This window comes from Aethalodelphis obliquidens, unplaced genomic scaffold, assembly GCF_003676395.1.
Source record: "Aethalodelphis obliquidens isolate GAN/ISIS:26980383/991018 unplaced genomic scaffold, ASM367639v1 scaffold68, whole genome shotgun sequence".
NCBI lineage: Eukaryota > Metazoa > Chordata > Mammalia > Artiodactyla > Delphinidae > Aethalodelphis > Aethalodelphis obliquidens.
Window position 1 is genome coordinate 2,803,453 of NW_020838012.1, and position 27,521 is coordinate 2,830,973.

General features: G+C 35.4%; 1 protein-coding gene across 1 annotated transcript in view; it reads right to left on the bottom strand.

The window, feature by feature from the left end:
• The window catches only part of CNBD1 (cyclic nucleotide binding domain containing 1), a 387,744-nt gene that overhangs the window by 344,042 nt on the left and 16,181 nt on the right, over positions 1 to 27,521 (bottom strand). The window contains 3 exon segments of the mRNA XM_027089778.1: positions 8,662 to 8,765; positions 9,909 to 9,918; positions 23,439 to 23,511. Coding sequence (XP_026945579.1) covers positions 8,662 to 8,765; positions 9,909 to 9,918; positions 23,439 to 23,511 — 187 coding nt within the window.

Sequence of the window (27,521 nt, forward strand, 5' to 3'; positions counted from 1 at the left end):
ACCGGGCAGAGCACTCCAGCCCTCCTCAGCACCTACTCCCAGACACTTCAGGAAAGAAGCATGATAAAAGGTCCTTCCTTCTGGCAAAATCTATCATTCCTCAGTGGTAATCATAAACATAAATGGCATTTTTTTTAGACTCAGGCTTAAAACTTTCTTGTATCATTCCACTTTGATACAGGGAAATCCTATACATGTAGGCAATTTCTACAAATCACCATCACTTTGCTACAATAATGCCCAAGCCATCCAGAGTTTTATTTTTATGTCATAGTAAAGTCTTTAATTTGGGCCACAAACGATGACACCAGAGCATGGCTGAGGCAACCAGTTAGATTTCTATAAAGTTCCCTCCTTTTCCCTTCATAGAATTCTCCTAAAGGTCAAAATATTGCTCCTGAACTGGCATGACAGTCTTTCATTTCTCCCTTGTATTTCTCTCTCTCCTTTCTGCCTTTCTTCTTTCTTTCCTTCTTTCCTTCTTCTCTCTCTCTTTCTCCTCTCCCTTTCTTGCTTTCCTTTCTTTCTCTTTCTCTACCCTTCTTTCTCTTTCTCTTTTCTTCTTTCTTTTCTTTCTTTCTTCCTTTTTTCTCTTTCTTTCTTTCCTTCTTTCTTTCTTTCTTTTCTTTCTTTCTTTCTTTCTTTTTCTTTCTTTCTTTCTTTCTTTCTTTCTTTCTTTCTCTTTCTTTCTTTCTCTCTCTCTCTCTCTCTTTCTTTCTTTCTTTCTTTCTTTTCTTCCTTCCTTCCTTCCTTCCTTCCTTCCTTCCTTCCTTTCCTCCTTTCGCCTCCTGCATCCCTCCCAGCCACCATTTTCATCTTGGTACCCATAGGGTACCTTTCTTTCTCTTCCTTTCTTTCTCTTTCTCTTTCTCTACCCTTTCTTTCTCTTTCTTTCTCTTTCTCTACCCTTCTCTTTCTTTCTCTTTCTCTACCCTTCCTTCCTTTCCTCCTTTCTCCTCCTGCATCCCTCCCAGCCACCATTTTCATCTTGGTACCCATAGGGGAGATCCTGGACAGGTTTTAAAAATACTGTTTGCAGGTTTCTGTTCACAACTACTAAACTGGGTAAATAGAGTATCAGCTAAGATAACTTCAGCAGCACTTAGATAATCAACAGTGTGAAGACTATTACATGCAGTTCTCTCTGCCTCAGAGACTCTTTCCCTTCTTCTTCTAGCCAACTCTTAACTTATCCTTGAATTTAAACATCCCTTCCTCAGGGATGCTTGCCCTGACCTTCCAAGACACCATCTGTGGTTAGTATAAGCACTTTCAGTGCAACCAGCCCCCAAACCTGTAATCACCTCTGACACCCGTTATGCTTCATTCATCTCCTCTTACTCAGGGCCTGTCAGTGCCACCAACCTGCACCTTCTGAGTACAGAGACCCTGACTGACCTATACTCAGCACATGATCACTGCTCAGAGTATATTAAATAAATGAATAAATGAATAAGACTGTCTCATAAAATTTCTTTCCAGAGTGTGTAAAATTTTACTTTTCTTTTTAGAATAAAATAGTGAAACAGAATTGTTCTAATTCTGACTTTTAAAAATACAGGGAACATCTCATTCAATGGATCTCAGAACTTCAGTGAAAATATGGGTTTTACAATCATAGCAAGAATAGTTTTATTTGTTCTAAAGTTAAATACATATTTTCCAAATAACCTATGGTTGATTATCCTGAGGCCAGATCCAAGCTGTTGCACACGGGTAATTTTGACAATGTTAGAGAAAGAAATAGAGTCCAAAATCTCAGAAGAAAATCACAAGCAAAAAATCAATTTTTCAGAAAGATGTTTTTAAGTCAGTCTTTCAGAATCCATTTGTCTAGGTTTTCAGTTTCTTTATCTCCAAATATTCAACTCTAATTTCCAACATTTTCTTCACTTACACTTTTAGAGAGAATTTATAATCTACCTAGGTAGTATATGTACTATACCAAGTGATTGTTTTAAAATGTCTGGAAAAATATACATATTACAAAGTTCCACATCATTTTAACCCAGAACAAAGCCACTTGTTACTACTGCATTTAGATCTAGGAGTGAAATTCTAAGCTTCAATTCAAGCAGCTGGGATATCCTAGTATCTTTAGAATCTAAAGTCCAAACCACTAATCTTTTTACTGTCTCCACAGTTTTGCACTTTCCAGAATATCACACAGTTGGAATTATACAGTATGTCTTTTCAGGTTGGCTTCTTTCATTTAGTAATATTCATTTAAGTTTCCGCTATGTCCTTTCATGCTTGATGGCTCTTTTTTTTTTTAACACTAAATAATATTTCATTGTCTGAGGTAGCACAGTTGGTTTAGCCATTCACCTACTGAAGGACATCTTGATTGCTTCCAGGTTTTGGCAACTATGAATAAAGTTGCTATAAATATTTGTGTGCCAGTTTTTGAGTGTACATGAGTTTCAGCTTCTTTGGGTAAATGCCAAGGAATGTGATTGCTGAATTATGTGGTAAGAGTATGTTGAGTTTTGTAAGAAACCACCAAACTGGCTGTACTACTTTGCATTTTTACCAGCAATAAATGAGAGCTCTTGTTGCTCCACATTCTTGCCAGTATTTGGCATTGTCAGTGTTCTGGATTTTGGCCCTTCTAATAATTGTGTATCTCGTTGTTTCTATTTGCATCCCGATTGATACATGATGTAGACATCTATTTACATGAGGTTATTTTTGCTAGCATTACTCCATGAAATTTCATTTTTACAATGTCCTAATTAGATTTCCAAGTGCTTTTCTATTAAAGTTATGACAGATTCCATGTTAGTTGTGCCATAACCCTGCCATCCTGAGATGTAATCATTTAGAATAACATAGTTTATAGAGACAGTAACCCCCCCAGCTTCTCGTTGTTAAAGAACATTTTCCTCTGGCTCCTCTTTTTATGGATACAGTTTTGGTATTTTAATACTTAAGTAGATTAGTGGGATTTAATTTTATTTAAACCCTACCATGTACAAAGAAGACAACTTGCTTATTTTTTATAAAGAACCCAAGACTTTCCCATAAGCTCGCAGATTCTCTTCCCCCAGTGCCATCATATGGTGTCTGTCCCATTGATTTGAAACAGTTTGATTAAAATAACTTTGTTTTCTGTCAAGTGAATAAAGGCTCAGTCATGCCCATTTTCTTCCCAGTCCATTTCCTTTCTGAACTGGGTATCGGTGTATGTTGGGAGAGGTTGAGGTTGCTAATATGACCACTGTTGGAGAGAGAAGCTCCTCTTCCCTGTGAGCTGTCAGCTGATCATCATCATGTTCCTGTTGCAGAGTGGCTGCAGATCTATGCAGGAACCTAGATTGGTATCTGTTGAGGAAAGACTGTATTTTTTGGCAACATCATTTGCTCTTGCTGACTACCTTTTCCTTGGGCATCCAGATTTCTACCTCAGCAGCCAGCTCTTCCCCTCTCCAGGATCCTACAACCCTTCAGTCCTATTAGCATTTCACTGTCTCCTCACCAGCGTTCACAGGAATTTCTGGACCTCATACATGCTAGACACAGGACGAGTGGAACCAATGGCATTAGCTCCAGGTTATCTCTCAGCATCTTCTCCACCAATGCTGTGCTATTATTCTCATTTCATGTTGAATGAAGCCCAATTTAGGTCTTACTGTAACAATAATTTTCAAGCATCATCTAGGATTATTTGTTTAAATAAATACTTAGGCTTTGGCTCCAAGTCAGTGATTCCAATTTAAAAAGTCTGGGTTGGAATGAGACCATGCACCAGTATTTTGTAAAAACTCTCTGGGTGACTCTAATGTGCAGTACAAGTTGTTTATCACTGCCCCAGAGGATGCAGTTTCTTCAGTAGCTATCTGGATGTTTCTTCAACCCTCATATCCCCATGGAGAGTTTCATATCAAGGATGGGAGTAGATGAAGATCAACAGTTCTCAAGCTTATCTAACTTCCTCTGTTTCTATATCACTACTTTCCCCCAAGTGCCTACATTTTATATCTTCCTGCTTCTCAAAGTATTATTTACCCTTCCCTTCTCTCTGAAACCATGATGGTGCATAGAGTTCAGGAAGGGAAATGGTCATATTATTAGGACAATATATCAAAAGAGAATACAAAATATTATCTTCCTTACCTATGTCTCCCTAAAGTATCTGTAACATTAAATAGGAATTTTTATAAAATTCAAGTAAGGTATTAATAAGAATGCAGGCTTCCTTGAAAATATTTGAATTTCTATCCCCCTAAAAACCCACACCTTTAATAAATGTATCTTTTACATAGGTTTCCACAATTCTGTGGATTCATATTATTTGTTTCTTCAGTTACTGTCATTTCCTTAAACTTCTTTTCCTCTGGAAATAAACTGATGTAAAAATGTATTGATTAAAAGTCTACTTATTTTCTTGTTGTTTAAAAACACTTTTGAAGCAAGCAATGCAATGATTTTTTATTAATTTTTAATGGTGGTGATTGTTGCTTAGCCTGTTTAAATAAAAAGGCAGAACTTCTTGAGAGATGGCATAAATCTATATAAAATAACATTGTCATCTATAGTCCATGATACCAGTGAAACAGTACAATTAAAAAGCTCTTTAAGTTCATAACTCTCAAGTAGGATAATGTTATCCTCTTTTTCTGAGTAAAAACTGAATGCATTCAATGTTCAGAGACAATTCCAAAGTCATGTTGCTGATATTGGATGAAATAAAAACTCAAATCCAAGTCTTCTGGTTCAAAATTCAGTGTTCTTTTTAAAACAGTGTATCTATTTGATTTCCTATATCTGTGAATATACCAAAAGTTCACTTTCTGTCTAGATGATCCACCAAAAAAATAAATTTTAGGTAATGATCACAGTTCCAAGCAGTCCTTGGTCTCATTCTTGTCATTTACTCACAATTTTTGCTCATGTAGAAATGTTTCCCTATGTCTCAGCCAGGTCTTCCATTTATTTTCATTAGTGTAGCATTGCTCCTAGTGTTTTTTTTTTTTTTAACAACTTTATTGGAGTATAATTGCTTTACAATGGTGTGTTAGTTTCTGCTTTATAACAAAGTGAATCAGTTATACATATACATATGTTCCCATATCTCTTCCCTCTTGAGTCTCCCTCCCTCCCACCCTCCCTATCACACCCCTCTAGGTGGTCACAAACCACGGAGCTGATCTCCCTGTGCTATGCAGCTGCTTCCCACTAGCTATCTATTTTACGTTTGGTAGTGTATATATGTCCATGCCTCTCTCTCATTTTGTCACAGCTTACCCTTCCCCCTCCCCATATCCTCAAGTCTATTCTCTAGTAGGTCTATGTCTTTATTCCTGTCTTATCCCTAGGTTCTTCATGACCTTTTTTTTTTTTCTTAGATTCCATCCACCTCACTACAAATAACTCAATTTCATTTCCTTTTATGGCTGAGTAATATTTCATTTTATATATGTGTCACATCTTCTTTATCCATTCATCTGTTGATGGATGGACACTTAGGTTGCTTCCATGTCCTGGCTATTGTAAATAGAGCTGCAATGAACATTTTGGTACATGACTCTTTTTGAATTATGGTTTTCTCAAGGTATTAATGGTGTATGAAGCATTTCTTCTATTCTCCTTGCACACGACTGTCTTACTTCAATATTTAGCAAATGCGCTGGTATCAGGCATTCTCGCCAGCTGCCCACAGCCAAGCAGGTGCCGTACTTCAGTCTCACTATTGTATCTGTCATATGACATTTGAGTTAAATGAATTATAGAGTGTTGAATATGACAATGATAAGAGGTAAAAGTTGTTGAAGAATAATTTTAATAGAGCAGACATTTAGTGTCTACCAAGATTCATGTTTCCTCATCGATTTTATTCTGCCAAACGCTTCTCTGAATTACTGCAGCTCTAGTTCCACCACCTGGGCATGTATGGGTTTATCACATTACATGAGGGACCAGTGTAAGCCAAGATTAGAGGAGATCTACAATTTCTTGATATATTTTATGTAATTTTATTTTCATTCAGTTTAAGATATTTTTATTGCTATTTTAGAGCAGAGGTTTTTTTCTGGCTGAAAAAATATAAATGTTTTGTATTTCTTAATAGTCACATGACTGCACACATTACGTTTTTACCTGCATGATTTTGCTTTTACTATGAGACATGGATACTGAATTACATGAAAAGCCTTTTCATCATCTGTAGATATCATCATATAGTTCCTCCTTGAGCTACTAATATTATAAAATTTTAATAATAGCTTTTCTAATGAACCAAGTTTGTACTCATGAGATGAAGCCAACTTAACCATAATGTACAAATCTGCTAATGGACTACTGCATTATTTCATTTGCTAATATTTTATTTTGTATGTATGCCTATATACTCATAACTAAAATTGTTATTTCTTGTTTATGTTATTCTTGTTAAATTTTTACATCAGAGTTTTACAGGCATGGCAAATATACAACCTATTTTTCATTTTCTATACTCCAAGGACATTAAGTTGCAGAGAAAATACCTTTTCTTGATATAAAACTTATAGTGATATCACTTGGACTATGGGTTTTTAATTTTTGCTTTTGTTCTTTTAGCTTCAAAAATATTTTTGAAGAGTACTTTTTACAACTTCTATTTATACATAGTTATTCTTTATTTCTATCTTCTTGAATAAATACAGTAGTACATATTTTTTAGAAAATGAACTAACAATATCTAGATTATTTCTAAGTTATATAAAGTATTCTATCATAATTTATAATTTTCTTGGTTTTCTCTGCATCATTTATTATGTTATCTTTTTCACTCCTAATAGTATTTTATCTTATTATGTTTATTATATAGGGCTAGTTGTTTATTAACGTTAGTGAAAAAACTCAGGGAGCTACATATATTTATTAGTACCAGTTACCATACCACATAATTAAAATGTCTCCAAAATGATTGTACGAATTGAACCTTCCCTACCAATCTCTATTTCCTTGGCTTCTCCTTTTTTTTTTTTTTAACATCTTTATTGGAGGAAAATTGCTTTACAATGGTGTGTTCGTTTCTGCTTTATAACAAAGTGAATCAGTTATACATATACATATGTCCCCATATCTCTTCCCTCTTGTGTCTCCCTCCCTCCCACCCTCCCTATCCCACCCCTCTAGGTGTTCACAAAGCACCGAGCTGATCTCCTTGTGCTATGCAGCTGCTTCCCACTAGCTATCTACTTTATTTGGTAGTGTGTATATGTCCATGCCACTCTCACTTTGTCCCAGCTTACCCTTCCCCCTCCCCATATCCTCAAGTCCATTCTCTAGTAGGTCTGCATCTTTATTCCTGTCTTGCCCCTAGGTTCTTCATGACCATTTTTTTTTTTTAGATTCCATATATATGTGTTAGCATACAGTATTTGTTTTTCTCTTTCTGACTTACTTCATTCTGTATAACAGACTCTAGGTCCCTCCATCTCACTACAAATAACTCAATTTTGTTTCTTTTTATGGCTGAGTAATATTCCATTGTATATATATGTCACATATTCTTTATCCATTCATCTGCTGATGGACACTTAGGTTGCTTCTATGTCCTGGTTATTGTAAATAGAGCTGCAATGAACAATTTGGTACATGACTCTTTTTGAATTATGGTTTTCTCAGGGTATATACCCAGTAGTGGGATTGCTGAGTCATACAGTAGTTCTATTTTTAGTTTTTTAAGGAACCTCCATATTGTTCCCCATAGTGGCTGTATCAATTTACATTCCCACCAACAGTGCAAGAGGACTCCCTTTTCTCCACACCCTCTCCAGCATTTATTGTTTGTGGATTTTTTGATGATGGCCATTCTGACTGGTGTGAGATGATATCTAATTGTAGTTTTGATTGCATTTCTCTAACGATTAATGATGTTGAGCATTCTTTCATGTGTTTGTTGGCAGTCGGTATAATTTCTTTGGAGAAATGTCTGTTTAGGTCTTCTGCCCATTTTGGATTGTTTGTTTTTTTGATATTGAGCTGCATGAGCTGCTTGTAAATCTTTGAGATTAATCCTTTGTCAGTTGCTTCATTTGCAATATTTTATCCCATTCTGAGGGTTGTCTTTTTGTCTTGTTTATGGCTTCCTTTGCTGTGCAAAACCTTTTAAGTTTCATTAGGTCCCATTTGTTTATTTTTGTTTTTATTTCCATTTCTCTAGGAGATGTGTCAAAAAGGATCTTGCTATGATTTATGTCATAGAGTGTTCTGCCTATGTTTTCCTCTAAGAGTTTTATAGCGTTTGGCCTTACATTTAGGTTTTTAATCCATTTTGAGTTTATTTTTGTGTATGGTGTTAGGGAGTGTTCTAACTTCATTCTTTCACATGTAGCTGTCCAGTTTTCCCAGCATCACTTATTGAAGAGGCTGTCTTTTCTCCACTGTATATTCTTGCCACCATTATCAAAGATAAGGTGACCATATGTGTGTGGGTTTATCTCTTGGCTTTCTATCCCATTCCATTGATCTATATTTCTGTTTTTGTGCCAGTACCATACTGTCTTGATTACTGTAGCTTTGTAGTTCCTTGGCTGATCCTTAACACGCAATACTGGGAACTGACCAAACACTTTCAGTGTTTGCGTTCCACTTGCTCTTCATGCATGCACGTGTGTGAGCGCACACACACATGCACACACATACAACCTTGCTTTTAAAAGAAAACATCATTACCTTTTTCCTTCCTCTTTGAAAAGTTTAGGCAGTCTGGTTTTATTCTGCAAGAATATTTTAGGATATTGCTTCATACATATATTGTGTGCTGATAGGATATTGGTCTGGCTTGAAAGACAGAGACAAGAGAGAGAGACAGAGAGAGAGAAATTGCATTATAAGCATCATAAGAAAATAGCTTCTGAGGCAAAGATTTTTAACTCAATATATACAACTTAATTCTATACTATTTAGTCTAAAAAGAAAATGACAAAAATATGAAACATAAACATTTTATGCTTTAAAAATATCCACTATAAAAATTGTCTATAGTGTGTTTCAGTGAGAAATATTTTAAGAATATCAAATTCAGGACAATGTCAAAAATTTAATTTTTAAGTTGAGTCTTCTTAAAGTTTTTTTCTGTCATTTATTAAAGCTCTTGTATAAAATATACCACATAATTAAAATTCCCCCAAAATGATTCACATAGAGTTTACATATACATTATTGAAAAGTATATTTATCTCTTTGCAATGACTTATGAGTCTCTTGCACTATTTTAGGACCAGAACAAAAATGTCTTAGACCAAAAGTTCAGCATTTCCCAAATCCAGATCAATGGAATTATCTGGCATGTTTTTTTAAGTACAGATTTCTGATCCTTTTCCTGATGAAGCAAGAGCTCCAAATGTTGAGTCTGGGTGGGCTTCTCTATTTTAACTATCAGCCTCCAACTGATCTTTATTTGCAGTTAGGCTTCAATACACTTAAAATATTTTAAAATGTAAATAACAAGATCCACTGGAATATAGCAAATTGACATTCAGTGTTAAGTAATGACATTTGTTTCTGGAAAATCTACCCTGTTCAATTTTCAATTGACAACCACCATGAAAAGCTGGTCAGCTTCTTAAAATGTTGAACATTCATCTTGACAGCTTATATGAATAATTATCAAAAATAATCATGCTTAAATCTTAGTCAGTATTTGCCTCATGGCAATGAATATAAAAATCCTCGAGAAGGCTTTTTTAATTTCATTGTCAATGTAAATAATAACACCTTAAAATATTTATAACAGGTTTTTTCTCTTGGCCAGAGTTCATAAAACACCATGTTAATTCTTTACACAAAACAAATACTATATACTTTAAGAAACCTATTTAATTTAATTTAACTTAATTGATTCAAATAATGCAATGTGAATGTGATTTAATATGACATTAGAAATGTTCATTCCTACTATCTCACACTATAGAGTAGACCAAGGATCTACTATTTTTTTTTAAATTCCAACCACTGAAATAAGTGGAAGATTTCTCAAGATCTTTCTTCTTTCATTTTTTTCTATTTGGAACTCAGATTTTACAATCATCTGTTTTACAGGTCTACCTGTTATAAATCTAGTACTTCTTATATGACAAACGTTGTACTAAGGTCTTTACATTATTTTTGTCTCATTGTATAGTTATATAACCTGAAGAGGCTGATATTCTTTAATTCCCATTTTACACATAAATAAACTACAAACAATAATTTGCTTAATTCATGTTACTAGGAAATGGAGAACAAAGAGTACATATGAAAACTGAATTGACTTCTAAACCCATCCTCTTAACTTTTTGGATATACCACCCCTGTAAATAATAAAACATGTTAGTTCTTACTATGTGCCAGGCATTATTCTAGGCAGTTTACATGTATCAGATCATTTAATCCTTACACAACTATATTAGCTGATACTACTATTCTCTCCATTTTGTAGGTAACAAAACTGAGGCTTAAAGAAGTACAAAAGTGTGATTTAAAAAAATTTTCTACATGGAGCCCATTCTACAAGACTTGGAACCTTAATCCAATCTGTAATCTAGATAAATCATCTTTAGAGTGGCTAAGAAGCCTACACCAAAATGCTAAAACCTTCACTCTTGTCCTTTTCTATGTGTATGACTGAGATGTCTGCTTTATCTAATCCTTGAGAATTTTCAAGATGTGGTGGCTAGTATACATGTACCTGGTGTTTATAATTTATGTCTCCAAATTAATGTGCCCAAGAAGTGAAAGAGGTGGAAGGTTGAAATGGAAAAGTCAAATGCTAGAGCTAATTTTCAGAATGAGGCCCTAACTGCCCTATAATGCTCTGATGGATGTTCTATATCACAAAATGTAATTTGTCAGTCTACTCCTATTTCTGAGTCTCTTGTCAAAACAGAAACATATAATCCTATGTGTTTAGTAGGAATACATTTGGTTTAAAACCATGTGAAATTTGTAAATGAATGCCCCTAAATGTGGATAAGAGAAGTAGATTCAAAGAAACATGAAATAAATGTAATTAGAAAGCTAAGGACAAAGAAAGATTCAGAATTATAGGAGGGTTGGAGAGTAGACCATGGATCCAAATAACTATTTGACAATTTGAATATGGTCCAGAAGATACTTTCATAGTTTCCCATGCTATGAGTAAACACTGTCTATGAACAAAATTTGCCACTTCACTGAAGTATATATGCAAGGAAATTTACCTACAAGGAAAAATCTCCAACTTCTTCAAGCAGATGAAGAAGTGCATGCAAAACCTATAGCTTGAGGAAATCAATCAAGATTGTGGAGTAAGAAGATGTGGAGCTTACCTCCCCATTCAAACACATCAAAAATACAACTATATGAAGAACAATCCTCACTGAAAACTAGAAACTGGCAGAAGGAATCCTGTACAACCAAGGCTATAAGATACACACATAATCAGGTAGGAAGGGAAAAAAAGTGATCAGGTCAGGACTGTGCCCCTGGGAGAGGACTCAGAGAAAAAGGGAGATAACACGGGAGACACCACCCTGGGGAGTGAGAGTCACAGACTGGGCACCTCAGTCCAGAGGTCCTACATGGGAGATATGAGCCCTCTTGCTGGTTGGAGGACTGCTGGGACTAAAGGGAGGGCTGTGGGAAGCCTGGACTCCACTCATGAGGAAGAGCACGTTGGCATGCACACCAGCCCTAGTCGAGCAAACACTCGGCCCTGCTCACTCCATGTCACAGTGTGGCACTGGATCTGGAGAGGGCACAAGTAGGGAAAGATCTGACCATAGGAGACAGAGGTAACCTGCTACTGGAGAAGAGCCTAGGTGGGGTGGCAGTGACCATTGTTGGTGCTTACTAAAGCAGTGCATTAGATGCAGCCCAGATCTCTGACAGTGGCTCACAGCTCACCTCCCAGTATATACTAAGAGCCTACATGGGCCCTGCTTGGCCTGTGGTATGGGTCCACAACAGGATGGGGGTGGAGGCTGGGGGAAGTGATTGGCTGTGAGGGACAAAGGGGACTTGCACCCGAGGCTGCATCTAAGTGTAGCAAGGGAAACAATTGCGGGTGCCTGCACAGGCAGCACATCAGAGACAGCTCGAACTTCTGTCTGAGGCCAACACAAGCATCTCCTGCTTCAACACTACCTCCTCTGGGGCAAGGGGCCCAATGCTGAGAGAGGAGAAAACACACACTTAAATGGAACAGAGACAGCTGGAGCGTGACCCCCAAGGCTTCTGCTCCAGCAACTTGGGATCAGATGCCACCCCAACTGGGTGATGATGGCAATTGAGCAGACAGGATGTCCCACCTCACAACCCACTGCAGCTCTAGTGCCTCCATCTCCAGCCCCACCCCCTACCAAAGTGATAACTGCTAGCACACGCTAAGGAAAACTGTGAATATCATCCATGTAAATACAGCTCGCCTACCAAAGGCACTGGGTACATGCAGTCTGTATAGGGGTGCTTCCACATAACAACAAACCTTCAAGACAACAATAGGTAACCATTTCACCTAAATATATAGAGACAGAGAAAGTTAAGCAAAATGAAAAGGCAGAGGAACTGGTCTCAACTGAAAGAGCAAGAGAAAACTCTTGAAAAAATAAATAATGAAAAAGAAGTAAACAATTCACCAGCAAAGAATTCAAAGCATTGGTAATAAAAATGGTGGCTGAATTAGGGGGAAAATAATACATGTACCCAGTGAAAATGTTAACAAGAAACTAGAAAATATAAGAAAGACCCAATCTGAAATAAAGAATTCAATAGCTGAAATTTAAAAATACACTGGAAGGGCTGAATAGCAGACCAAGTTATACAGAAGAACACATAAATGATCTGGAGATAGAATAATGGAAATCACACAATAAGAAAAGCAAAAAGAATTTTTTAATGAAAACAATTTAAGAGATCTCTGTGATAACATTAAGCATATCAATATTTGCTTTCTAGGGGTCCCAGAAGATGAGAAAGCGAGATGGAGATCAAAAATTTAAAAATACTTAGAAAAAAATGACAATGAAAACACAATGACCCAAAACGTATGGGAAATGGCAAAAGCACTTCTAAGAGGGAAGTTTATAGCAAAGTTATCTTACCTCAAGAAACAAGAAAAATCTCAAATAAACAAACTAAACTTACACCAAAAACAACTAGAGAAAGAAGAACAAACAAAACCCAAAGTTAGCAGAAGGAAAGAAATCATAAAGATCAGATCAGAAATAAATGAAATAGAAACTAAGAAAACAATACCAAAGATCAATGAAACTAAAAGCTGGTTCTTTGAGAAGATAAACAAAATTGATAAAGCTTTAGCCAGACTCAAGAACAAAAAGGGAGAGGACTCACAGCAATGAAATTAGAAAAGAAAAAGAAGTTACAACTGACAGCACAGAAAGACAAAGGATCTTAAGAGACAACTACAAGCAACTCTATGCCAATAAAATGGACAACCTGGAAGAAATGGACAAATTCTTAGAAAGGTATAAGCTTCCAAGAAGGAATCAGGAAGAAATAAAAAAATATGAATAGACCAATCACAAGTAATGAAATTGAAACTGTGATTAAAAATCTTCCAACAAACAAAAGCCCAGGACCAGATGGCTTCACAGGCAAATTCTATCAAACATTTAGAGAAGTGCTAACACCTATCTTTCTCAAACTCTTCCAAAATATAGCAGAGGGAGAAACACTCCCAAACTCATTCTACGAGGCCACCATCACTCTGATATCAAAACCAGACAAACATATCACAAAAAAAGAAAATTACAGTCCAATATCACTGATGAACATAGGTGCAAAAATCCTCAACAAAATACAAGCAAACAGAATCCAACAACACATTAAAAGGGTCATACACCATGATCAAGTGGAATTGAGCCCAGGGATGCAAGGATTCTTCAATATATGCAAATCAATGTGATATACCATATTAACAAATTGAAGAATAAAAACATATAATCATCTCAATAGAAGCAGAAAAAGCTTTTGACAAATTTCAACACCCATTTATGATAAAAACTCTCCAGAAAATGAGCATAGAGGGAAACTACTGCAACATAATAGATGCCATATATGACAAACCCACAGCCAACATTGTTCTCCGTGGTGAAAAGTGAAACCATTTCCTCTAAGATCAGGAAAAAGACAAGGATGTCAACTCTCATTACTATTATTCAACATCATTTTGGAAGTGCTACCATGGCAATCAGAGAAGAAAAAGTAATAAAAGGAATCCAAATTTGAAAAGAAGAAGTAAAACTGTCACTGTTTGCAGATGACATGATACTATACATAGAGAATCCTAAAAATGCTACCAGAAAACTACTAGAGCTAATCAATGAATTTAGTAAAGTAGCAGGATACAAAATTAACACACAGAAATCTCTTGCATTCCTCTACCCTAATGATGAAAAATCTGAAAGAGAAATTAAGGAAACAGTCCCATTTACCATTGCAACAAAAGAATAAAATACTTAGGAATAAACCTAACACCATACACAAAAATAAACTCAAAATGCCTTAAAAACCTAAATGTAAGGCCAAACACTATAAAACTCTTTGAGGAAAACTTAGGAAGAACACTCTTTGACATAAATCACAGCAAGATCTTTTTTGACCCATTTCCTAGAGTAATGAAAATAAAAACAAAAATAAACAAATGGGACCTAATGAAACTTAAAACCTTTTGCACAGCAAAGGAAAACATAAACAAGATGAAAATACCACCATCAGAATGGCAGAAAATATTTGCAAATGAAGCAACTGACAAAGGATTAATCTCCAAAATATGCAAACAGCTCATGCAGCTCAATATCAAAAACCAAACAACCCAATCAAAAAATGGGTGGAAGACCTAAATAGACATTTCTCCAAAAAGACATCCAGATGGCCAAACAAACACATGAAAAGATGCTCAATGTAACTAATTATTAGAGAAATGCAAATCAAAACTACAATGAGGTATCACCACACACCGGTCAGAATGACCATCATCAAAAAATCTACAAACAGTAAATGCTGGAGAGGGTGTGGAGAAAAAGGAACCCTCCTACACTGTTGGTGGGAATGTAAATTAATACAGCCATTATGGAGAACAGTATGGAGGTTCCTTAAAAAACTAAAAATAGAACTACCATATGACCCAGCAATGCCACTACTGGGCATATACCCTGAGAAAACCATCATTCAAAAAGATACATGCATCCCAGAGTTCATTGCAGCACTACTTACAATAGCCAGGACATGGAGGCAACCTAAATGACCATCAACAGAGGAATGGATAAAGAAGATGTGGTATATATGTACAATGGAATATTACTTAGCCATAAGAAGGAACAAAACTGTGTCATTTGCAGAGATATGAATGGAGCTGGAGACTGTCACACAGAGTGAAGTAAGTCAGAAAGAGAAAAACAAATATTGTATATCGCTCTTATGTGGAATCTAGAAAAATGGTACAGATGAACCTATTTGCAAAGCAGAAATAGAGACACAGACCTAGAGAACAAATGTATGGATACCAAGGCGGGGAAGGGGGTGAAATGAACTGGGAGATTGGGCTTGATATATAATCACTATTACGTATAAAATAGATAACTAACAAGAACCTACTGCATAGCACAGGAAACTCTACTCAATGTTCTGTGGTGATCTAAATGGGAAGGAAAATCAAAAAAAGAGGGGATATATGTATACATATAGCTGATTCACTTGCTGTACAGCAGAAACTAACATATTTTAAAGCAACTATACTTCCATAAAAATTAATAATAAAAAAACTCAGTGAATGAGAGATTAGAGACAGGTATATAAAAAAGTAATAAACTTGAAAATATGTCTTTAGATATTCCCAAATGCTTCATAGAGAAATAAGAAGGTGCAAAACAGAAAAAAGAATTATAAAATATTTATTATTTTATTAATTAAAAACATTTATGGAGCCCCTAAGGTATTCTAGTCTCTAGTAATAGAAAGACTAATAAGGTGGGATTTCTGTTTGGGTTGACAGACTACTAGTTGACCCCACACAAATTCACTCTCCACTTCTTCCCAAACACATGGTTGCCCAGCTAAAGACTGCATTTCCCAGCCTCCTTTAAACTGAAATTAGCCTAAGAGAAAGTTCTTGCCAGTAGAATGTAAGAAGTAATTCTAGAAATTCTGCCTCCTTTGTCAAATAGGAAATTGCTTTCCTTGACTTCATATTTTTCCTTTCCATGAAGTGGAAACTAGATGTGGCAGTGGCCTCTTCACCTGTATTGAAAAGAAAATGACAAGCTGATATCAAAACACCAAGATGAGGCCAACACACGTCCCTGAATGATTTCATGCAGTAGAACTTCTACATACAACCAGAGCGCCACTTTCAAACTAAGGATGAAAAACTTTTTACTTAAACCACAGCATTTTTTAGTTTTATTGTTACATCATACTGGCAGTTACCCTAATCTAATGAAAACAGCCTTCAAGGAGCTGCCTATGTTAAAATAGAGGGGAAGAGTCTTTAAACAAATGCATAAGAAATTATCAGGAGTGCTCTGATAGAAAACAATACAGAGTCAAGTGGAAATGGAGAAGACAACTCTTCTTGGAGAAGGAGATTTCAGGTTGAACATGAAGATTAGTTTACCTATTTATTGGTAGGTGGGGATGAATAGGAGGATGGTATTTCAGACAGAAAAATCAGTATGAGCCAAAGTACAAAGCCCTCAATAACATGGTGCAGGTATAGTCAAGAAACCACCAGTCATGTCATGGCTGGGAGGAAAGGAAGAGTCACTGGGAGACAAGACTGGAGATGTAAAAATTATCCCATTATAAAAGCTCTTGTAAGTAATGTGATTATAACTGACTTATCCAATGTGTGTCTAATATGGAGGGAAGATTCTACAATTTAACAGTTTCTGGCTTGCACAGCTGGGTAGATAATTTTGCCATCCACTAAGATAAAAGTGTGGATGAAAATATAGCTTCAGCTTTATACAGTAATAAGCCTAAAAGTTTTTTATGTCAAATCAAATTTATATCTTTCCTTTTGCAAATGAGAAAACTGAGCCCTGAGAGTTTAACTGATATTCCAATAACCTCAATCACATTTAGTGGCAGAGCAAGAGCTAGAAGGTGAATTCTTTCAGACTCTCAGCTTAAAGTCTTTTGGAACAGATGTATAGGGAATAAAAAGCTATGAAGTTTGCTGCGAGACAATCTGAACCTTGAAAAATAAATAAAATTAAACTTGGTATAGGGGAGATTAATAAGTTTATAAGAATAAAGGAATTGGTAAAGAAGGGTGGGGGTTTAGGGGATATTTACTCAGGAGTAAAATTCACGTCAGCAAATAGTAATAAGAATATATTGATTGTCTCAGATTCTAGAGGACTTCAAATGACAGATAAAGGAGATTTATTCAAAAAATATTTAATGTGCACCAATAATGTGTCAGATACCATTATAATCACTGGGAATACATCAGCAAATAAAAAATGTTTTGTCCTCATGAAGTTTTCAATGTAGAGAGAGGAACAATAAAAATAAATTTGTAGCTATATGTCAGACATACTATTAAGAAATGAAAGCAAAAATCAGGGGATAATAAGTACTAAGAGTATCTGTTTCATATAGGCTGGTCACAGAATGCAGAGACCTGACGGATGTAAGGGATAAAGGAGAGTAGACATCTGAAGAAAGAGCATTCCAGATAGAAACTACAAGTGTGAAGGCCTTGAGGCTGGACCATACTTGGTGTGATAGGAGCAGAGCATGGAGACAACTATGGCTAGAGCAAAATAAGCAAGACAGTCTTGTCTAGAAGAAGTGGTCAGAGATGCAGTAGGATGTGATCATGTATGACCTTACAGGCCACAGTGAAGTTCTTAACTCTTACCTTGAGTGATAGGGAAACCATTAGAATATTATGAGCAAATAATGTTCTGGTGTATATTTTAACAAGATTCATCTGGCTACTGTGCCAACTACAGACTGTAAAAGGACAAGGGATGGAGCAAGAAAACCAATCAATAGGCTACTGCAGTAATCCAGGCAAGAGCACTGGTGCTCTGGATCAGGATGGTATTAGCGGAGGTGGTAAGAAATGGTTAGATTCTGGATATATTTTGAAGGTAGAGCTATCAGGATATCTTTCAGGTTAGATACGAGGTATAAAAGAGAAAGATAGCAGGCTCTGATGACTCCAAGATTTGGGGCTTGACCTTGAATTTGCACAGTTACCATTTATTAAAATGTGGATACAGAAGGTTAATAGGTGAAAAGAAAAAAATCAAAATTTATGTTGTAGATTTGTAAAGTTTGAGGTGTCTGTTTGCTATCTAAGTGGATTTGACTTTATCTTTTATGTGGTGAATAGTCATTGGATAGTCTTGAGCAATGAAATGATAGTAAAATATATTAACCTAAATGTATCAAAGAAATACCATTAGAAAACTATCAAAGCAAATGTAGGTTCCCACAATCCTCTACTCAGGTTTGATTAATTTGTTACAGTGGCTTAGGGAATTCAGGAAAACTGTTTATTTAGTTATGTTTACCAGTTTATTACAAAAGGATATGATAAAGGATACAGATGGACATCCTGAAAAAAGAGATTCACAGGGTAAATTATGTGGGAATGGGTGCAGAGCTTCCATACCTTCTCCAGGCATCACTATCCCAGCACCTCCATGTGTTCACCAACTCAGAAGTTCCCTGAACCCAGTCCTTCTGGGTTTTGATAGAGGCTTCATTACATAAACATGATTGATTAAATTATTCACCCAGAGGTCAGGAGGTAGGACTGAAAGTTCCAACCCTCTAATCACATTGTTGGTTTTCCTGGCAATTTGGATCCTTAGATGGGGTCCAAAATTCACCTCATTAACATAACAAAAGATATCTTTATCACTCTCATCAGTTAGGAAATTCCAAAAGTTTTAGGAGCACTATGCCAGGAATGGGGACAAAGACCAAACATATACTTCTTATTGTAAATCACAATGCCACAGAGGGCTATTTGCATTTTGGATGGAGCAATATGCAGGATTTTACTGCACATTGCTGTTTACAATGCCCAACCCCTACCCACTTAATGTCAGTGCTACCTCCTAGTCATTGTGGAATCTATAAGTGGGTACACATTTCCAAATGTCCTCTAGGGGCAGTACTGCCTCAGTTAGAGGATCTTGCTCTAGACAACTGAATACAAGACTATGAACTTTAGGCAAAATAACATTAACAGGCACACCTTGAATCACAAGCCTCCAACTTGTTCACAATCTATTAAATAAAAGTAAGATTCCATCAGTGTCTGCCCACATTTTCTGCCACCACAAAAGATAACAAGTCTGTTCTGATTGACAGTGCCAACTGGTAGCTACCAATGAAAACTATTCAAAATAAAAATTGACTTCATTCCAGACAGAGCAATGTTTGTGGGACAGCTCAGTTAATTTTTTTTTATGTGTACATAAAACATCTTTTTAAAGCTCTTCTTATCTCCCCTTTCTCTTCCAAACCTTATTTTCCTTAAAAATAAAAATCACCTTTTTCTTCATATATTCATGTTTATGTCAAACAATGTCCATGTCTGACAAGCCAAGTCCAGGAGCCTCCTTAAAATCATCATAACTGCTCTACTAATTTGATGTACTTTACCTTAATTGGAAGCAATGAGAGAAAAATAATTACTCAATGTTTTCATGTTTTAATTAATTACTATAATTTAAGCAATATCATTTTTCTCTTTCTGTCATAAAAGTATATAATTTAAAGATACATTTTGGGGAAAATGGGCACATTTAATCATCTATAAATTAAGGAGTTTCCATCAGATGATTTCTAAGTTGATTTCTTCTTGTACAATCCTCTAACTCTACAATATTGTGTCTATGGGAAAATGCTGAATGCTACACAATCAACTTATTAGTGAACTTTGGGCTAAAACCTATTTATGAGTTATGGACTCTGTAAGTATAAAAATATACAATCAACATAACTACATCTGTATTTGAGTATAAATGGCTACATATTGGTAATATTAATCACTAATAAAGATAGAACTTTTGCTATATCCTAGTCAAAAACCAAATTGTTTGACAAGGACCATTTTTATACAAATGTACAAATGCAAATGCATCATAATTGTGTTTGTCTTTTATACTTCCAAGTTTATAAATGTTTAAAGATTTCTGTGTGAAGTTACAAAAGTACTGACCACAAAGGAAAAAGCAGTTATAAAGCTGTAGCCTCATTTTTTTCTATTTGAAACTTAGGAGAACATAAAATTCCTTTTAAACCATATTGCTCTATTTTTTACTAAGTAAATTGAACTTTAGAACATAAGAGCTGACTGATCAAGTCATAGAGTACTTTGACAAACCAAAGAAATCTTCAAAGGATATTTAAGTTTATTTCCAAAGCATATAGTCCAGGAAGAAATTTGGAATGTCAAACCAACAGAAGCTACTGTGTTGTTTTAAAATATATGTTTTAAAAAGATTAGCTATCTAGACAATACTAAAAAAAAACTATTAATGTGTATTTTTCCTCATAATCAACACAAGTAGAAAATTCGTAATGTTTTTTAAAGCATTAAGAAAATATTTATTTCTACTGAACATCAGAACATAATTCAATGCAAAACATTGAACTCTATGCCTAAAGTCTAAGAGTAGAAAGCAATAAGATAAAACAAATCTCCTGGGACTTCCCTGGTGGTCCAGTGGTAAAGAATCCACCTTCCAATGCAGAGGACAATGGTTTGACCCCTGGTGGGGGAACTAAGATCCCACATGCTGCTGGGCAACTAAGCCCACACACCACAACTACTGAGCTGTGAACCTCAATGAGAGAGCCCACGTGCCACAAACTACAGAGCCAATGCACACTGGAGCCCGCACCACAACTAGAGAGAGAAAATCCGCACTCCACAACTAGAGAGAAGCCCACACGCCACAATGAAGGGCCTGCATGCCACAACTAAGACCCGACGCAGCCAAAAATAAAAAAGAAAATAAAATTTTAAAAAAAGAATACATTAGGAAATCATTTTTAAAAATAAATAAGTAGATAAAATTAAAAAATAAAACAAATCTGCTCTCATGAAACATAGTCTACTAGAGATAAAAAGTCCTATATCCAAGAATTTAGGAATCCAAAGTGACATCATTTTCCCTTTGTTATTCAGTTTTTCTTTTATGTGGTTTAAAAAGAAAACCCAGAATATGCCAATCTACTGCCTTTATTCTGAGGAGAAGAAATATCAGATAGACACCAATTGACTGAGACCACACATATATGGGCAGCAGACACGACAACATTGGGTCTTGCCTTTTGTACAAAGTATATACATATATACATGTAAATATATATATATATGTAATCCAGTGAGAAGTGCTCACATGCACCCAGATAGGGGACAGAAGCAGTTGTAACAATAGAGTGGAGCCCATGGTAGAGGTACATGGGAAGTGGTAGAGAGTAGCAGCCTCCCCTCCATCTTCCCACCCTGGGCCAAAGGAAGGACCTGGGAGGAAGGACAGTTATCCAAAGAAGATGAATATACATATGTACGTGTGTGTGTGTGTGTGTGTGTGTGTGTGTGTGTGTATGGTATAGTATCAAAACTAAGACTCTTCATATGTTTAATGTATAAAAAATTTCAATCCTTGAGTCATTTAATTCTCAGCCTTTCTGTTTTTATTATGGGGGAAAGTATATTTCATTGGTCAGTTTAAACATATAATACATATAGAATAAATATGGAGGAACATATTTTTCTTAAATCCCTTCTCAATTTGTTGAAATCAATTGAAAGCTTTGTAATCTGAAAGACAATTTCTATGTACACATTTCTGATAAATTGCCTAAAGAAATTTCAGGAAGGAAGAAGGACCTGAACTGCTAAGCCTTCATTAATTTGTTGTAGTTTATTTTCTCATTCTAAGTAAATACTCATTTTCACATCCAATTTTGTATTTGTAATCTTATATTCTTTTTCTAAAAGAATGACCCAAAACCTATGCACAGTTCCCGTAAAATGTGTCCCCTTCCAGGCCCCTGGTGTGTGCCACTGCCTCAAAAGAAAACATCCAAGAAATTCAGGGGAGTGTCTGAGAAAAGGTACAGTAAATGTGAGACTTAATAGAGGGAAGTCAGGCGGGACAACCAGACTGCCTGGACCAGATGATGGTCTGATGAGAAAACACTGCCTGGGGGAGATTCTCAAACCAGGAAGATGAAGGCTGATAAAATTTATGTAGAATGGATTCTTTGGCAGACCCAGATCTAGATGATTTAATCTCTCTTATTATGATTCCCCAAAGGTGGTAGGGAGGTGGGAATCTAGAAATACAATATATTTTTTAAATGCCTGGGCTAGAAAGCAAAAGGAAAATAAGAGGAAAAAAGGTATTCTACTCCAAAAGCCTTAACTAGCTTGTTACGTGTGAAAAAAGGGACCAGCATATAAGTTCAACAGTTAAAAACTTGGGTGAGCTTTTTTGAATAACAATAATAAAAATAGTTATGTAGCTCTTACCATGTGTCAGACACTGTTTACTTTACATATATTAGCTCATTTAATCATCCTAATAACACTTTGAAATGGATATGACTATTATCTCCATTTTACTAATGAGAAAACTGAGGTAAAGAAAAATTAAGTAACCAGTCCAAGACCACACAGTTGGGAAGTGGCTGATCCAGGATTCAGACCAGGCAACCTGACTCCAGAGGGCATGTATTTAATTCTTTACCCTACGCTGAAAGATGTCAAGAGTGAGGAAGGGGCAGAAGCACATAATAAAAAAGTATTATTTAGATAAATAAAAAAAAAGCATACCCTCTCTTTTTCTCTGAAAAAGGAGTGGAAAAGTCAATGAAGATGTAGAAATAATTTGAAGTGGTTAAAGAGGATGTGACTTAAGATGAGGCAAGTTCCTCTCCTAGTGAAGAAAAGTGGGAGGGTAGATGGACACTGATGGATGGGAAAGAAACTAACTAGTTTTATAATTTCAAAAAATTCAATTTGGGAAAAGGAGTTGGCAAGAAAATAGATTTTAAAAAATTATATTTTCAAGTGTCACACATCTTAGGAACCCTGAGCTATGAACCGTGATATTTCTTAGTTCTTTGGCTCCATTATATTTCAACTAGGCATCTCCTAGGCACTGCTAAAGTACTTGTTTCACTCAGGATTTGTGTTTTCAACCATTTAAAGCTTTTTTCCCTTATGACTGTTTTTGAGTACTACAAAGAGCCCAGCTAGGGATGAGTTATGTTTGTTTCACACTAAACTGTTTCCTTAAAATATGACATATATATTCTGCCCCTTCAACCTGGAGAAATAACCTCCAGGTTTTCAAATGTTTTTATCTGTGTGGTAAATCAGGTACCTCTGAGAGTCAACAATGGTTTATTACTATACTTTATCCATGAAACAAACCTATTCATATTCATTTGAATGACAGGAAAAGAAAGGTGTGATAACTTACCTGTATTGTATTCCTCTCATGTGGCATAATGTATTCAGCTGAGGATAATCAATGTTCTTAGGCATTTGCAAGCCTGCAAAATTAAAAAAAATCAATTAAAAATGTGAGCAATTTTCGGCAATCTTATTAACCAAGTTTGTAAATACAATTTAATTGCAAACATTCATCATAGTAAAAGAACTCAGTGACTATGGAAGTGATGTATTAACAGTCTTTTTTACACAAGCAGAATTGAATAGGGTGATTAAAATGAGGAAAGAATTTAATGTTTTTCATTGATGTCAAATCTAGTCTGGAATATTATGTTTGTTTATTTGTTTAATTCCAGTAAATTCTGGTGCTAACATGTGTCATATAATGTCACTCCTCTGGAAGTAAGCCTTTCAGAATCCTTATCCTATACCTTTAGAATGTGAACTGGTTCCAGAACTCCAGACATGACAATTCACAGAAGAGTTTTCTTGAGGTCTCCCTCTCCCTCTTCATCTCCTTCTCCTCTGTAATACTAGTAATTTTTGTTCATTCCTATGCAGGTCCCCATCTTTGGCTAGCTCCTCTTCAGAAATCTACCTTCTAGTGTCTGGATTCAGTTTGCAATTCCTTCTGAAGTTCAAGTGTAAGCAAATCACATATGTTCCCTTACAAGCAGAAAGATAGTAGTCATAGCTAAAAGCAACTAACTGTGATTCCCCTTCAGTACCAGAAAGAACTGACATCCTTCAAAGGAGATGAAAAGGAAAATAGAATATTGACAACAAGCATAATTACAAAGATGGGCCTTCACATCACAGGTACTCTCCATACCCCAGGAGAATGCATGCTGTTGGAAATTTAAAATGGAAAGCAGTAATAAATACGAAGATGCACATTATTCCTTCCCTTAGTGAACAGGTACTGAGAGAATCACCGGCCTAATGCATTTCTAACCTTTTTAAGACATATTCATTGACCACATCCCAATAAGGAAGAATTAGAATTTGACATGTCCAAACTTATCCATTTTAATTCCAGGTAACTGAATCATAAAATTTCAAACACTTTTTGTTTAAGCCTTTTGTGCTCTAAAACTGAATCATCAATAACAAATAACCACTTTCTAAATACAAAACTGAAAATAGTAAAATATAAACAGAAAACTGGTTGTTACCACATGAATCATTACCATTTAATAAACCTGAAAATACTAATTACATGCTTTAGGTATTTTCTTACCTACCTTACTCAGTTAAGCCTTCAGAAAGAAAAAAATTACCTCATTGCACTTTAGCATTATATGGAATCATTATTTTAGATGATCCAAGTTACAGCTAGATTATATAAAAAATACTTCTAGTATAGTAATATTTCTTATATGGGATATTATTAAAAATCTTAATTATAGTAGTATTTTTTCATTTTTAAAAATTTTATTGAAGTATAGTTGATTTACAATGTTGTATTAATTTCTGCTGTACAGCAAAGTGATTGTTATACACATATATATATACATATTCTTTTCCATTATGGTTTATCACAGGATACTGAATATAGTTTGCTGTGCTATACAGTAGGACATTGTTGTTTATCCATCCTATATGTCACAGTTTTCATCTGCTAATCCCAAACTCACAATCCATCTGTCCTCCAATCCCTTCTCCCCCTTGGCAACCACAGGTCTGTTCTCTATATCTGTGAGTCTGTTTCTATTTCATAGATAAGTTCATTACTGTTATATTTTATATTCCACATATAAGTGATATCATATGGTATTTGTCTTTTTCTTTCTGGCTTACTTCACTTAGTATGGTAATCTCTGGGTCCATCCATGTTGCTGCAAATGACATTATTTCTTTCTTTTATAACTGAGTAATATTTCATTGTGTATATATATACCACATCTTCTTTACCCATTCATCTGTCATACAGTAGTTTTTATATACACAGGTTAAGAAAAGACTTCTACTAAGTATTGGTTTAGTCCATTTTCCTAACCCAGTTTAAGAAGAGGGTCAGAAATAGCCCTGGGGACTGGTGTGGACATAAAAGGGGGATGGTGGCATAGAGATTTGGGAAAAGGACAAGGTTTGAGAAATTCTGACTTTAAAAAGGACTTTGAAAAAGTAAATATCTTCAACTTTCAGTTAAAGCAAAAATATAAAAATCACAGAACAGATATTATAAGACTAAGAATTGCCAGTAAAGAATAGAAAAATTGAAAACTCACCTTGCCTGAGGAAAGCTGTGGCATCTGAGGGTGCAACTTTACACTGGGCTTGGCACAGCCAAGTAAACTCAAAACCAGAATCAGATGAATGGATAAAGAAGATGTGGCACATATATACAATGGAATATTACTCAGCCATAAAAAGAAATGAAATTGAGTTATTTGTAGTGAGGTGGATGGACTTAGAGTCTGTCATACAGAGTGAAGTAAGTCAGAAAGAGAAAAACAAATACCATATGTGAACACATGTATATGGAATCTAAAAAAAAAAAATGGTCACGAAGAACCTAGGGACAAGACAGGAATAAAGACGCAGACCTACTAGAGAATGGACTTGAGGACACGGTGAGGGGAAAGGGTAAGCTGGGACAAAGTGAGAGTGGCATGGACATATATAAACTACCAAATGTAAAATAGATAGCTAGTGGGAAGCAGCCGCATAGCACAGAGAGATCAGCTCGGTGGTTTGTGACCACCTAGAAAGGTGAGATAGGTAGGGTGGGAGGGAGGGAGACGCAAGAGGGAAGAGATATGGGAACATATGTATATGTATAACTGATTCACTTTGTTATAAAGTAGAAACTAACAAACCATTATAAAATAATTATCCTCCAATAAAGATGTTAAAAAAATAAAACAGAATAGTCTAGGTAGTACTCACAGCCTAGAAGGACACTATACAATTCACAAAAAAATTTCTTCACCGATCCTCATTTGCAAGAGGTGTTTGTCACAAGGATCTTTACATAAAGGCCCTTGAGCAATATACTGGATATTGTCTTTGAAGAGTTTCATTAAAAAGAAAAAAAACAAAAGATTTCACCATGAAATTGTAAAGTTGAGCTTCTCTGGTGATCAAATTTAATACAGGGATAAAGCTTAAAGAGTTTAAAGAATACTAAGCTTACATTTGTTTTCCAGTCTTTTTCTCTGCTCATGAATATGTCTTACTTGGGCTTTTGGCAGAGTAGAGGAGGCTTAACCCTATAATGGGGATAAAAATCAAGGATTTTAACCAGAGTAAGTTTGAAAGGGGATTAGCAGCTGATATAAATGGGTGGTTATAAAGAATTTTAAACTTGAAATTCATGGTGAAATTAAAAAAACAATTATCTTTATTGATATAAGGCCTACTATTTATTATTGAAATAGAGAAACTAAAATCCAATGTTTTATGTGAGTGACACGATGATCTTTTGTTTACATGTGTTAATGTTTTCTCAGGGGTAGATATATATTTTCATATTTATGCAGTATGGTGAATTAAGTATGTTTGTGATAGGAGTTATAAAGATATGTTAAAACATATAAAGATATGTTTTGTGAGTGTTAAAATAAAACTAAACTATTTTTCTCCAACAAGCTTTCCCTCTTAAGAGTAGATAAATATCCCTTGCAAAATCTAAGAGGAAGCAGTAGACTAAGTGAAGACTTAACAATATTGTAAATGAATAACCACTATTTACTATGAGACTAAATTCATCTGAGTGGCTTATAAGGCAAGGTAAAAGAAATGGACAACAGAGCCAAAGAGAAAATGTGACAACAACAAAGAGAAAATGTGGAAATTTCAGAGTATGGTAGGCTAGAAAACAGACCTCTTCAAAGTAGTTATAGCACACACTCTAATGACTAATTCAGTGATAAGTAGAACTTTGCTTAATACAGTATTCAGAGTGCAAAGAAACAGTTCAACAGCAATAGCAACAGAAACATTATCAACGAACTTTTAGTAAGAATAGCAGTTCTTATATGTAGGAGGTGAATTCTAGCATAAGACTAAAGTACAGAACAAGGAGTTGGATAGGAGTAAAAAGAAAATATCCATCAGAGACTATAAGTGTAATTAATTCCCCCTATATACTTAGATAATTGATCTA